Source organism: Nipponia nippon, unplaced genomic scaffold, assembly GCF_047370975.1.
Source record: "Nipponia nippon isolate SJK-2023a ecotype South Korea unplaced genomic scaffold, ASM4737097v1 scaffold_3, whole genome shotgun sequence".
NCBI lineage: Eukaryota > Metazoa > Chordata > Aves > Pelecaniformes > Threskiornithidae > Nipponia > Nipponia nippon.
The window spans coordinates 64,757,736-64,770,515 of record NW_028262347.1 but is presented as its reverse complement, the minus strand read 5'-3'; the positions used below and the strand labels follow the sequence as shown (position 1 = coordinate 64,770,515).

The following is a 12,780-nucleotide window of genomic DNA, read 5'->3' as shown; positions in this document are numbered from 1 at the left end:
ACATAAACATCCAGATACATATGGGGAATTTTTAAACTTCCTCTGAAGCTTTGTATCACCGATCTCCAAGTTATTTTGTGACAGAGTACATAACCAACCACCTGTTTTAATGTGGCAATTCCAACATTTCATAGACCTCCTTCGCATTACTCCCCCAAAATAAATTTTTCCAAGATCCCAGGTTTTGCGAGATTTATACATAGGTAAAGTAGACCTAAACTCTTCAAACACAAGGACAAGTGTGCTTCCATTTTACTTTAATATACAATTGCATTAAAGCAGTAGCATCTGGCACACAGCACTCAGCCTGCAGTGCTGTAAATGGGACGCTGATGACTTCTTTGGGGGAAAAAAGATGCCATCAAGTTAACATGCATTTCTTAGAATTTTCATTTGCATTTGTAACCTCTTTGAGACTAGTCGAATCAGCTACTTCCAACAGAAGTACCTTGTGCATAAAAATAGCCAAATGGCTTATTAGTCTGGTGGGGCTAATCAAGTCAGTGAGGTTTCACGTGCCTTGAAGAGACCCTGGTAAGACTGGTAAACACTGGCCCCTTTGACATGAATTCTCATTGTACTGCTGCATGGAGCATCTGCTCTCTCATTCTGGGATCACAGAAGAACCGGAGTTTCCGGGGTAATAGCTTCACCTCCACAGGCATAGCTTCATACTCCTCATTATCAATGCCAAAGGATCCCTCAGTGCCCTGTGTACAGATAACAGTGCTAATCAGGGTTAAACGTCAAACGTTATTTCAGCAATGCTGTAATACTAATACCTGATTTTACTAATAGACTACAGTTGAATACTTAGCTGAGTCTTAAGCAAGATGACCCCTTCCCTATGCCTCCCAGCCCATTTGGTCTCAACAATGCAGTGAGAGCTATCCTTCACTGCACATAATACATTAAGAGTCTGTTGCATAAGATGTTACCTCACTTAGTTGCTAATTGGTGATAATTAAATGCTAGGGAGCTTTAATGACCCACATTGTTTACACTGAAGGATTCTTTGCTATTGGAACTACAATTATATGCACTTAGACCTTGGCCTGCCAGGGGTGACACAAGCTAATCTGCAGAAGTGCCTGTTAAATAACTCCTGTTAAATCCATGTTACAAACACCTTTTGGTATTGTTTTACTATATTGATCTGAAATGTGAGATGCAAAGTAATTCACGGGTCAGGAATTACTCAGCAGTAGACTTTTCTTGAGCGTTTTCTTTAGCACTGATAAAGTCACCAATGATTAAAACCATCAAAATGGCAAGTTGATGTTACCTAAACAAATTTGGTGACTGTTTTGCATGCGCTTGACTCAAGGTAGGGCTACATTATGTGGATACTCAAACTAGCTCCAAGTGAACTGGTACACCAGAACAGCACAGATTAGAGAAAGCAGCATAGGTCCTGGAAGTCAGAGGTATAGCAGTCCACCTGGATCAACATATCCCGCTTCTTTGCAAAGCTGGTGAGACTCATCCGAGCTGCCTCCAGTTCATGAGAGCTAGGTCAAGGAATTGAACAGCACTGCTTTGTCGCATGCACACATACTCTGCAGTATTAGCTGCAGTATGAAGTGCTCATTTTAGACCACCACCCTTACTTATGGCTCAGCTGTACTTATACCAGCACTCCAGAGTATTCTTTCAGAAGCACAAAACTGCCGTGATATGAGCTTGATGCAAGTATTAAGATGCTGGCTAATCATGACAACATAATTCATGATTTTAAATTTGTAGCCACAGATTTTTTCACCTTTTGACATGTTCTGTTCTCTCTTAATATGAAATTCTTTTGCTGAATAATAGATCATTTGAAGATAGAAATTACCTATGACATTGACTTAATGTCCTTGCAAAACCAAGAAACAGTCCTCCCCAAGGCTGCAATAACAGCCTCTTCTTTCTAAGAGGCAACAAAAGACTAATCTAAACAACACAGGCAGACACAGCTTTGGCTTCTTTTTCAGCCTCATCTATTCAAAGTTTCAAGACACTTCTCTATAGTGATCTGAGCCCCACTGCCTTGTGTCACCCTCCTTGGTCTCCATAAAGCTTCTAATATTTATCTTCTCTACAGCACAATCCCTTCCAGGGTAAAATGTAGATGAGGCATTCCGTCTTCAATACTAAGGAGAAGAAGGTGTGCATATGCAATGCACCTGAGTAAGAGATCCTTTACAACCACCACCACTATCTACATAAAAGGTCTGTCACTATTTACTGGCAGAATGAAGTTTCCCCTCTGGTTTACAGACCACTTTCCAGTATGTGTCTCCTAGTCAGGGACCGAGTTGCCGCACTGAGAAACTGAGTGTCTCACCGGCAGCGTAATCAACCTCCCAGATTTGGAGTAGGGATTTCTTAATGTACAGCATCAACTGGCACGAGGAAATAAAGTGACAGAGTTCCCAAACTCCCTCAGCTTCTCACCTCTGGAAGTTGCAAGATGCATCTGCTAGCTTGGATGCACTGACTCCCTTCAGGGCACGTATGTGGATCACGCATCTTTTGACTTCTGTTCAAACAAAAAGAGAGGTAAGGTAAGGAGATGATTCTCTAGGCAATAGCCATCTTTAGGGATGACACGTCGTTGTGGGTTGGTAAGTCACTATGCATTTGGTAAACTTAGAGGTTATGTGTATATACAAATATTTGTGGGTTTAGCTGTGAGAAAGTAAGACAGACGTTTCCTTTTCTGTTGCAGTCAATACATATAACAGTATACACTGACAACCTCCAACCAGCTTCATCTCTGAGGCTCACTGAATATATTTGAACATACAGTTTTGCGCTCCTCACTTACACACTGAACTATACAATTCCTGCAATCAATGACTACCATCTCCTCACGTCCCATGCACTCACATAACTTACCAGCAACATAAGCAACCCTAAGCCAAAAAAACTGATAGAATTAGTTATACTGAACCACTAAACTACCATCTGAAAATGAAACAAAAAACCCCCTCTCTTCTCACACCAACACCAGTGAGCATTAAGTTTCTTACTAGCTGCTTTTATATCATTCTTGTGAAGAAACCCCCAGAACATCATCATTTTACCCGTTTCAAATACTATACCTATTTTTGTCAGTTATTCTCTCTCTTCTGGTGCCTGTGAGATTCTTATTTATGTACTGTACCTAGAGAAGTGCTACTTTCCTACTTCTGTGGATGTCAAATGGAGCACACAGAAGGCAGTTGCCTGTCTTAGAAAGCTGGTCGAGCAAGTGCCATGTAGCCTTTTTCAAGACTTAGGTTGCTGTCCTGTCACTGGATCAACTGTTAAAGAACAGCACATTGCAATTCCTTTTCCCAATGCGTGCTGCTGCAGAGTAAGCACAAGCTCTTGCGTATGCTGAGCTACTTTTGGCCTCCTGACTGAGGAGAGTCACACCCATAACCTTTTGGTTGACTGTTGACAAAGGGTACACTGCACCCCAGGCAGTAGCCCCTCAGTTTGGGCCCCTCTCCAGACAGAGAGCAACACACAAATAGCAAAGGGGACAACAGAGAGTTACACCATTAATGCATCACAGCTCTCAAGCACGGCAGAATTATCACAGATATTCCTCCAACAGGCAATGCCAGCTGTCCCCAACTTCTCTGTCTATTCTGTGGACTGACACGAAAGAAGAGTGTATTTAAATATTGCCCAGGAAAAGCAGTCACAAAAACATGTCAGGAACTCTCTAGACACCAAGCCTTCTATGCCCTGAGGAATGCAAGCACCTCTTAAAAATCACAGAAAATCCCAGAGAAGGAACATGAGAAGAGAGGGTTGAAACAGGAGACTGTAATCAAAGGAAGAAAAACTAAGACACCAAAGGAAAGGGCAGGGAAGGACAGAAGCTAGATTAACTGTGGAAAGTTTGTTTTTAATCAAATATGTATATACTAAAAGATTAATGAGTGAATGTGAGGGAATTAAACATCCTCCTGGCAATATAAATTATAAATCATTGATGGCATGCAATACTGTCAGTTTATACAGTGCTGTACAAACAAGCAGCAAGATTCCCTGCTTAAGGTTTAACCTGCTCAAAGTTTGACATACAAGGTCCTAGATATTGCACTCAGGTAGCAAGTAGATTTTTTGGTCCATGAAGGTAAATGAGGCTCTACATAGATGCGATTATGGGGTCAAGGGAAGCTCAAGAGAGACAATACAGGGAACTAAAGATCAGTCAAAGGAGAATGCTGGTCAAAGCAAATAAACACAACTCCACTTGCGGTGATTGCCTCTCCAGTGACCCAGCATAAAAGCATCAGAAGTCATTTCCATTTGATTCCACTCCTCACTCAAGACAAGACAGCAAAGTGAAACAGGAGCAAGACCAAAGCCTAACAGCAACAATTCCAATTGATTGTCTTATCCCACTCCACATGCTGAATTAGAAAAATACAGGCAGAGAGAGAACCACAACACCTACTGCAGGTAATACACACAATTTTAACCTAGTTCTTGTCTCCAGAAGCGGCCAATGTGAAATGATTCAGAGTAAGACTCTCTAACAAAACAAAAAAAAAAAAAAAAGTCTTCTGCACTGTAGCTAGTAACTGTATTCATGCCCTGGAGTGACAGCTCTCCATACTTTCATATACAGAATCTAAGGTGGCTATCAGAATGTGGATTACTGATGCTACACTTTCCATCCCTCCTCTCCTTCCCTCCAGCACTTCTTAGTAAGCACTACAGCGTAACCACCTGTTTTTCCCCCACCTTATCTTAAACATCAGCTCTACCCCTGCTGCAGATGCTCTTGTTCACACAAATCTGATCCACAGCCGGAGAGAGCTTTTATACACCTGGGATGACCTCCTCCTTTCTTTGAAATCCAAAAGCAGTTGCCCTCCAGCACTCTGATGCCCCCCCCCACACACCCCTGCCACACACTGCCTGAATCTGCATGGTCGTTTCCCGCTGGATGCGTGGTTTCCTCTGTGTGATCCATTAGTTCTGATCAGCTTGTGTCAGTGCTCCCTTCAATATAAAAAACACCTTAATATCTGCACTGATAAGGTATTTTCCCCAAAAACCTGGTGCTAGGCAATGGGGAGCCTCTAATAATGGGCTTGATTCAAACCTAGCTGCCAAAGGGCATTGTGCAGTGAAGAGCTTCTCTGAACACCCTGATTTTGCCTTGCAAAAACAGGGCACATTTTTCCTGTTCTGACTCCTCTCTGTAGGACTAAACAAGTTCCTCCTGCTCCTCCCCCACCCCATACACCCCTCTTCCTCTTTCTTTGTTACCTACAGACTTTTGGGCACTATTTAATCAAAAGAGCTTGTTTCTTTGAACTTTGCTTGAACAGCAGCTCAAAGCTTTTGGTGCTGCCTCTAATTAGCTCTAGCCAGCAGGGCATGTTAACTCTCATCAGAGGCTTTTTCTGCGTGACAGTGTAACCGCAGTCAGAAAACGCGACATACTACTGTGTGAAGCGTGTCCAGTCCACACGGGAGACATTCTTTACAGTGGGTGTACAGTCGAACACCCCTCCCTTAAATCACACAAATTCATCCACATTTTTTCTGCTAGCAAAGTGTCCGAGAACCCAGCATCTCCTTTGTCTCCCTCCTTTAAGAGGCCAGATTCCTCTTGCTGCTAATGGGAAAATCTCCTCCTTTCCTTCTGTAGCCTTCAAAGCGAAGACTTCAGTCCCAGGCAACCTCTGGTCCATATGGGCTCATGCAATTTAAAAGCAGTTACAGGTGGTAACCTGACCTACCGTGTACGCATAGGTCAGAAGATCCTATACCCACTGAGGCTTGTGGGATGCTCAAATAAGGGGCCTGCTGCTGCTATTAGTATTACACACAAGACATAGATGCAGGAATTATTAGGGTGACGACAAGCAGGTAAAAACGTGTTGAAATCTTTCCATTGATTTCACTAGAGGGAGCTCTAAGACTAGAAAACAGTATTAGCAAATGAAAAGGTAACGTGCAGAAGAGGACTCCTGGATTTAGTAGGAAAATCTGTTGCTGGTAAAAACTGCACCGAAGATGCAATGTATTTGCTAGTGGGACTGTATGGAGGAGCTGGAAAAAGCAGCTCAGATTTGTGTCTGGTGAGAGCAGGAGGAACAAACGCACTACAAGACAACATTCCAAGGACAACGGAAGCAATACGTGTTCACGCTTTCTCTACAGGCTGCTTCTTCATACCTGCAGCCTTCTTACTCCATGTGCAAGCAGCACCAATACATTTGCTTAAAGTCCCTGTTTAAATTCTCTTCCAAAAGTTCTTCCAGCTCAGACCTAATTTCTCACAAGAGTTATTGAGTCAAGGGAGCACTTCACTTAGAAGCAGGGCCTGTCTAACCAGAGGTCCAAAATTGCAGGTACCACTAGTACAAACATATCAGCTCTGTGACCCACCTCTCAATCCACTGAGCAGCTAGGGCTAAAAGATTCTGGCAATAAGTCTGTATGGCTGTCTATAAAACTCGGTTACGACATTATTATCCAAGTAGCACCGATCAATAGCAATGGGGAAAAAGACAAAAGGTATAGCAAACTCAGAAGCTAGGAAGCACTCCAGGTAGACTGCTCTGCCTTGTTTCCAGAAAATCAGTAAGAATTTTAGAGAACAAAATCAGTAATCCTCATGAAGCATTACTGACTGGTGTCCTTTGCAGTCCTCTGCTTCTGAATTTTGCAGCACAAGATCAGAGAAAACCAGCACACTTCTCAGAAATAGTGTTCCAGCTCACAGAGATTCTGTCACCTTTTTGCAGCCTTCCCATACTCACCCTCGGTTTACAAACTGTCCTTTGCTGACAGTATCTGCTTCAATGCAAATATCCATGAAGTCTTCAGTGCGCTATGCAAAAAAGGATTCAAGAAATGAAGCAGTTAACACTTCAAAATGCCACACTCATACTGCAATATGTTCACAAAATGCCCAGTCCTTTGTCCCACAAAAGGAGGCAGAAGATGCATTTCTGCATTTCGTGCTTTTTTCCACGCTCAACTTGAGATTCAGATTGTAAATTATAGATCGTAAATTCTCATTCATGACTATTTGACAATAAATGCCACAAGAAGTAAAATAATAATTCACGTTTGGCTTCTTGATACATTTCACACACTTATTAAAGACAGTAATAGCAGATCACTTGGGTTTTCTTCTGTTCTCAAAGATTTCTAATCAATGGGTCTTTCATGACTTTAAGCAATAGTACAATGATGCAACATTTGGCCACCGAACACTACAGTAAGAGAATTTTAAAAAATATAAATTGGAAGTCAAAGTGTTCTTGATATCATTCCTTTAAACTCCTTACTTAGCTTCTTTTCTATTTACAGCCTGCCCCTAAACCAAGTATACAGTAAAGCTTTTGCCGGGAAAGAAACTTTGATTCAGATGCAATTATTTTTTTATTTAATTTATTTATTTTAACATTTCTGTCCTGGCAAAGGTCCTAGTGCAGATGCAATAAAAATGACAAAAGTAAAAATAAATGCATCTATTAGTATGACTTGGTTTATTCCTTTGCTGTATGTGCAGAGGTAGGCTTGGCACTGTCTGAGCTGCACCTGTATGGCTTTATCAGCTTCTCTTCAACAGGGCAGCCTAGGCGTGAATCTGAGATGAGACAGAAAAACAGGAGTGGCTGACAATACTCTGCAGATATGCCCTGGTATCAGTTCGAGAGAGCTGTTGTTCAGCTTTGGTGGCTACAGGGACAATGGCTTCAAGAGCAGGAGTTAAAAGCAGTTGTAAGGGGTCCGTATCTGTAGAAAAAAAGATGTAGTATCAAGCTACTTCCAGCTCCAGACACAGAAAAGTAAAACTGCCCTAACATAAACTTGTCCATTTCTCTAGGCTATGCCAGAGACCTGAGAACCCTACATCACTTCTTTGTTCAATACTAGTATTAAAATGCACTTGAAGGCATAAAGTCTGTGGCAACGAGATAGTTTTTCAGTTCTTGGAAGGTCTATTTTTACTTTACATCACTGACTCTAATCCAGTTCAGCAGCCAACACTGTTTTGTTCGAGGGCCATCTAGAAACCACTAAAAAACCAAATACGCTGCTAGTCTCTGTCTAGCTTCTACCATTACTAGGACACTGGTGGTCCAAATGATAAGCCACTGATGAAGAAGAAACTCAAATTTATGTGGTACATTGTAAGGAGAATACAGGAGGAAATTTTAGGACTAGATTTGCCTGTTTTTTTTTTTTTTTTGACTGATCCTACAAACATAACATACCAATATAACACAAATTTTCAGGTTCTTAAAGACCCTGAATTCTGAGCAAGAAACACATTGCAGTAAGTTCAATACCTCCTGTTAATCTGGGTGTAGTGGCAGTGGATTCCTGGAGCCATGAGGAAGACGTGAAGGGCAGCTCACCAGTACAGGATCACTGTGTTAGCATTTTCCAGTAAAATTAAAGACTGACTTCTATCCAAATAGCTTTCACAGCAATAAAATTGCACCAAAACACAGACATAAGCCAAAGACAGGTTTTTAAAACAGTGAATGAACATGAGCATGTTGAGAAGGTTATGGCAGGAACAGCTCCCCTGCTCCCTTGGTTCTGCTCTTCCACAACCACCTGCATTTCCTGTCCTTTAACTCAGTGTAGCCCCTGTCCCTTCTCTCGTCCCAGTTCTTTTTAACTCTTTGCTCTGCAAGCCAAGACACAGAGAAAAAGCCACAATTCCAGGCAGACATTCAGGCTCACAGCTTCCTTCCAGCACCAGCCGATAAAAGTAGAATCGCTCTCCCATGGGTCAAGAAGGAAAGGGAGTGCCTGTTTTGATGCCTTGTTTTCTCCTGGGCAGTCCTAAAGCTTCTGTTTGGCTAGTGAAGCCTTCTCATTATAAAAATTCTTCCTGATCCCACTGCATCCCAGTTTTACATGGGTCTCCAGTGCTTTTACACTGGCTCTGAAACTTGCCCATTCCTGGATTCAATCAGGGGCTCCTCCTTGCATGGGGTAGTAAGTTTTATTTATATAGACAAAAGAATGGGAGTTTAGCAAGAAAGGAAAACTGTGTGGGCAGACAGCATTTGGAATCCAGTTATACAATGGTCTTACTGTTAGATCAAGCTGCCTGTTCCGAGTTGCAATGGAAAGCTCAATGGTGGATAGATTCAGTTCTTCCCAGTCCTCCGGGGTTACCTCCCGGGGGATTTCTGTAAATCCAGAAGAGAAAATATCATTAAGTGGAATTTAATTACACATCATCATTTCACTGCTATGAAGCATGACGCATCAATCTGCAAAAATCACTTTGACCCATTGTGACCACTAGCTTTGTTTTTCAAATGTCAAAATCTTAAAAAAGGAAAAGGGAGCTTGGGAGTACTGAAGGAAAGAAAAAAATACAGTAGCAGGAAAGACTGTCAAGCACATTACATGGCAGCCCTGTGAGTCCTTATGCCCAAGGATTAACAGGTCTCCTGGGCTTGTACTACAGGAACATTTAGAAAACACATGAAGCACTGCTACCAAAAAAACAGGAATCCAGTGTTCAGGATGCAGTGGTAACATGTATTTTCTATAGGAGGAAACCCCAGGGTTCAGTTCTCACATACGGGTCACTTAGTCCACGGTTCTGTCTAAATCACCTCTGCCAGCCAAGAAGGAATGAGAAGGACTTTGCATCACTCCAGACTGTGCAAAATACACACTCCCCTTCCTTCTGCAGTCTGCCACACACACTGCCTAGCTAACAACCCAACCCAAGAGAGGCTCACAGAGTGCACTGAAGAAAATTTATGGTACAGAAAGAAATTTAATGTACTAAGAGAAACCTAAGGCTTCTGCATGGCCCAAGTTTTATTGTTCTATTTTAAGTAACATTTGTTGCTCTGTGTCAGCAGCTCCTCCCACCCAGAAAAACAAGGGCTGCTCCTCTCTCGCCAGCTCACTAAGAAGCCATTCTACAGGAGGAAGATTTCAAGAAGCTTGCCCATAAGAGCCGAGTATAACCTATGGAGGCTTCCATAGCAATGGCAAGCAACTGTGAGCACAGGGAACACCCTGGGTTCTTTACAAATGCATTTTTGTTTATGAGACCACAAGCACTGACAGGACTACTCTGCTCCATTTCTGGCAGATATCACTGTAACTATCATGACAAAAATCACAGTTTTAATAAATAATAATAATAATATAAAAATGAGAGAACAGAAAAGTAAAGCAGAACCGCCTACCCCTCTGATCTATTAAAGGAGTAAAGCCTGCCTGTGAGTTTATGCCAAAATACACACACCCCACCTTTTGGAGGAGATGACCAGTACAATCGAAGTCGTCTGTAAAGCCTCACATACAAAGGAGGTCTGGATGGTTTCTCTTCTGGCTCTTCTGGAGGTCTCTCAGTTGGACCCAAATACATGAGAGAAGCCTGATGTTTCTGAGGCCATTCCTTGGATTTACATGGAAAGGAAAGACAGAAGATAAAGGGCCTTTTGTTGAGCACCTACCTGTTTATTCTGTTTAGTCCTTCAGCCTACTTATTCTGTGCTCCCAAGTACTCCTTCAGAGCTACCCAGATCCCACCACTGCCTCAGCCTACCTTATTGCTCTCCGGCCTCCAGATAGATATGTGAGATGACATTTTCACAGCTTGGAAAGGGAAGTAACACATTATTCTCAGTGATATTTCAGATTCCACTGCCAGAAACTGATGGGCTACAGAAGAACCTTAGCTCCTGAAATACTTCCAGGTGCTGACAAAGTTTATTTCCTCTCATTTTGTTTTAAAAATGATTTCTGAAATGCTCAAAACATAGCACTTATGGAGGGAATAATATGATTGTTTTTTAAATGTATACGCTAAAACGACCCAGCCAAAAGCCCACGGGTACTCGATACAATTATTTTTCTATGCACAAAACTTTTGAAGTAGTTTTGGATCATATAGCACAGGTTGTTAAGCTAATTTACCTCACACCTCTGAAAGCAAGGAAAGACTCCACTATCATACTTACATAATAAACAGGACAAACCGAGGTTGTATCGGTAGGGCAATACAAGAACAATAACTATTAATGATTAAAAGGAAAAGCAGCAATGCTGTGCTAATTTAAGCCTGTATATTCTAGAAGAGATGGTAACACTCACAACAACGCCCCTACCAATATCAGAGGTGAGCTCTTTCCCCTTATACTGTTTTCAGCTACAGGTCATCCTGTTTCATAGGACAGCTACAGCAAAATCAGAAAAGATGAAGTGCACAGCACCAAAGACAAGCTAGGAAGAGATTAAGCTCAACAGGCTGGAGCCATTCCTTATGGAAATTAACAAAATGATAACACAAGAGGCACATAAAGCAATGAATACCACACTTAGGGGAGATCAGGTAGAAACTTTTCTATCTTAATAGCAGAAAAAGTGGGCACCTCTCTTTAACCTACAGCAGGTCAAACAGATCTTTTTAATGTACAATGAATAGCTCACCACTGAAATCCACTATCACTGCCACTAACTGAGGCTAAGGACTCAACAAAAGTGAGAAAGGGGCTGGAGAGAAGTGAAGAACAGGTTTTTACCTAGAACGCCAGCACACAGAATCATCATCTCAAATTTCCTGGGGATGGGGGGGGGGGGTGTGTGTGGAATCTTTTATGGATGCATTACAGTTTGACTCCCCTTTACAGGAGCTTCCTATAAAGGAAGCATTGGCACTGTCACAGACAGCATGGCTGGACTGCACAATCTGATCTACTGTACCAGCTCCTGGGTATTTCCGCAGCCTTTCATGAGGCTCTTTATAAGTTCAGACAACAGGAAAAGCACGTGAATGAAAATGCCTCCCCTTTCATGCAGGTCAAATTTTAATCTTTCTAGGATCAATTTTAAGCAACAGAGAAGTTTAAGGTGAGACATAAGCTATTAATCTTCATGTTCATTTTACTACACATGGAAGCCTGATTATCAACGTGCATGAGCAGTCTAATTATAGCCACTGCTGCCAGATGAATAAATCAGAATGAAATCTTATCATAAGAAAGACTGTTGAGAAAAGGTGGCAGAGCACTTTAATGGTTATCTTCAGCACCACTACTGCTCTCCAGTTTCAAAGGTGGTTACTGGCTCCCCCTGGTGATCCTGCAGCAACAGATCCTCAGTAAAGAATTTTTTTTTTTTACGTATTCTTTCTCCCCTTCGTCTCTTCAGAAGCTGTCTATCAATTGGTAGGTTTTTAACAAGTCGAGTTTCACTCCCATTTTATATTGTTACCAGAACCCTTCACAAAAACTTGCAGATAAATTATACAAAGCATAGTCAGCCTTTTCATTTCCCAACTACAAAAACACTTATTACTCCTTACCTTGAATGTACTGAAAAAGTGAGCTGCTTTGGTTTTCAGAGGTCCAAGGTACCAGTACCTGAAAAAAGAACACAGATAGAACTTCTCAGATATCCAGAGGCCGATACTGGGAAAGGTAGAAATCTTGCATGAAGTCAGAGCACACAGACTTGTTTGCCACTGAAGTTAGTGCTCCCCTACAACCATTAGCTCTGTGATACTATAAGATAGTTTCTACACGTCACCAGCAGCTTAGCAGTGACATCCCCTTCTCGAGTTACAGACCACCAAAACGCAGTATACAATCTTCACTACAAGCAGCGTGACATCTCAGTAGCAAAATTTTACCTAGTTAACTGTGACACAACTGGGAATGATTTAAAGGTCTGTGGTCTAACAGCTGGTGGGATGCATCTCCACAGTATGCAGTACAGAATGAGGTTGCAGGAAACAAACAAACAACAATCAACAACTTCACTGACAAAAGAACAGAG

At 41.9% G+C, this 12,780-nt stretch overlaps 1 protein-coding gene across 1 annotated transcript in view; it reads right to left on the bottom strand.

Moving 5' to 3' along the window:
* Window positions 1-240: 240 nt before the first annotated feature.
* AGK (acylglycerol kinase) overlaps window positions 241-12,780 on the bottom strand; it is a 36,522-nt gene continuing 23,982 nt past the window's right edge. Inside the window, exons 10-15 of the mRNA XM_087765539.1 lie at window positions 12,308-12,365; window positions 10,252-10,399; window positions 9,067-9,164; window positions 6,765-6,835; window positions 2,440-2,524; window positions 241-710 (exon numbers count right to left, since the gene is read on the bottom strand). Coding sequence (XP_087621665.1) covers window positions 573-710; window positions 2,440-2,524; window positions 6,765-6,835; window positions 9,067-9,164; window positions 10,252-10,399; window positions 12,308-12,365 — 598 coding nt within the window. The 3' untranslated portion in view covers window positions 241-572. The remainder of the gene's footprint in view (window positions 711-2,439; window positions 2,525-6,764; window positions 6,836-9,066; window positions 9,165-10,251; window positions 10,400-12,307; window positions 12,366-12,780) is intronic.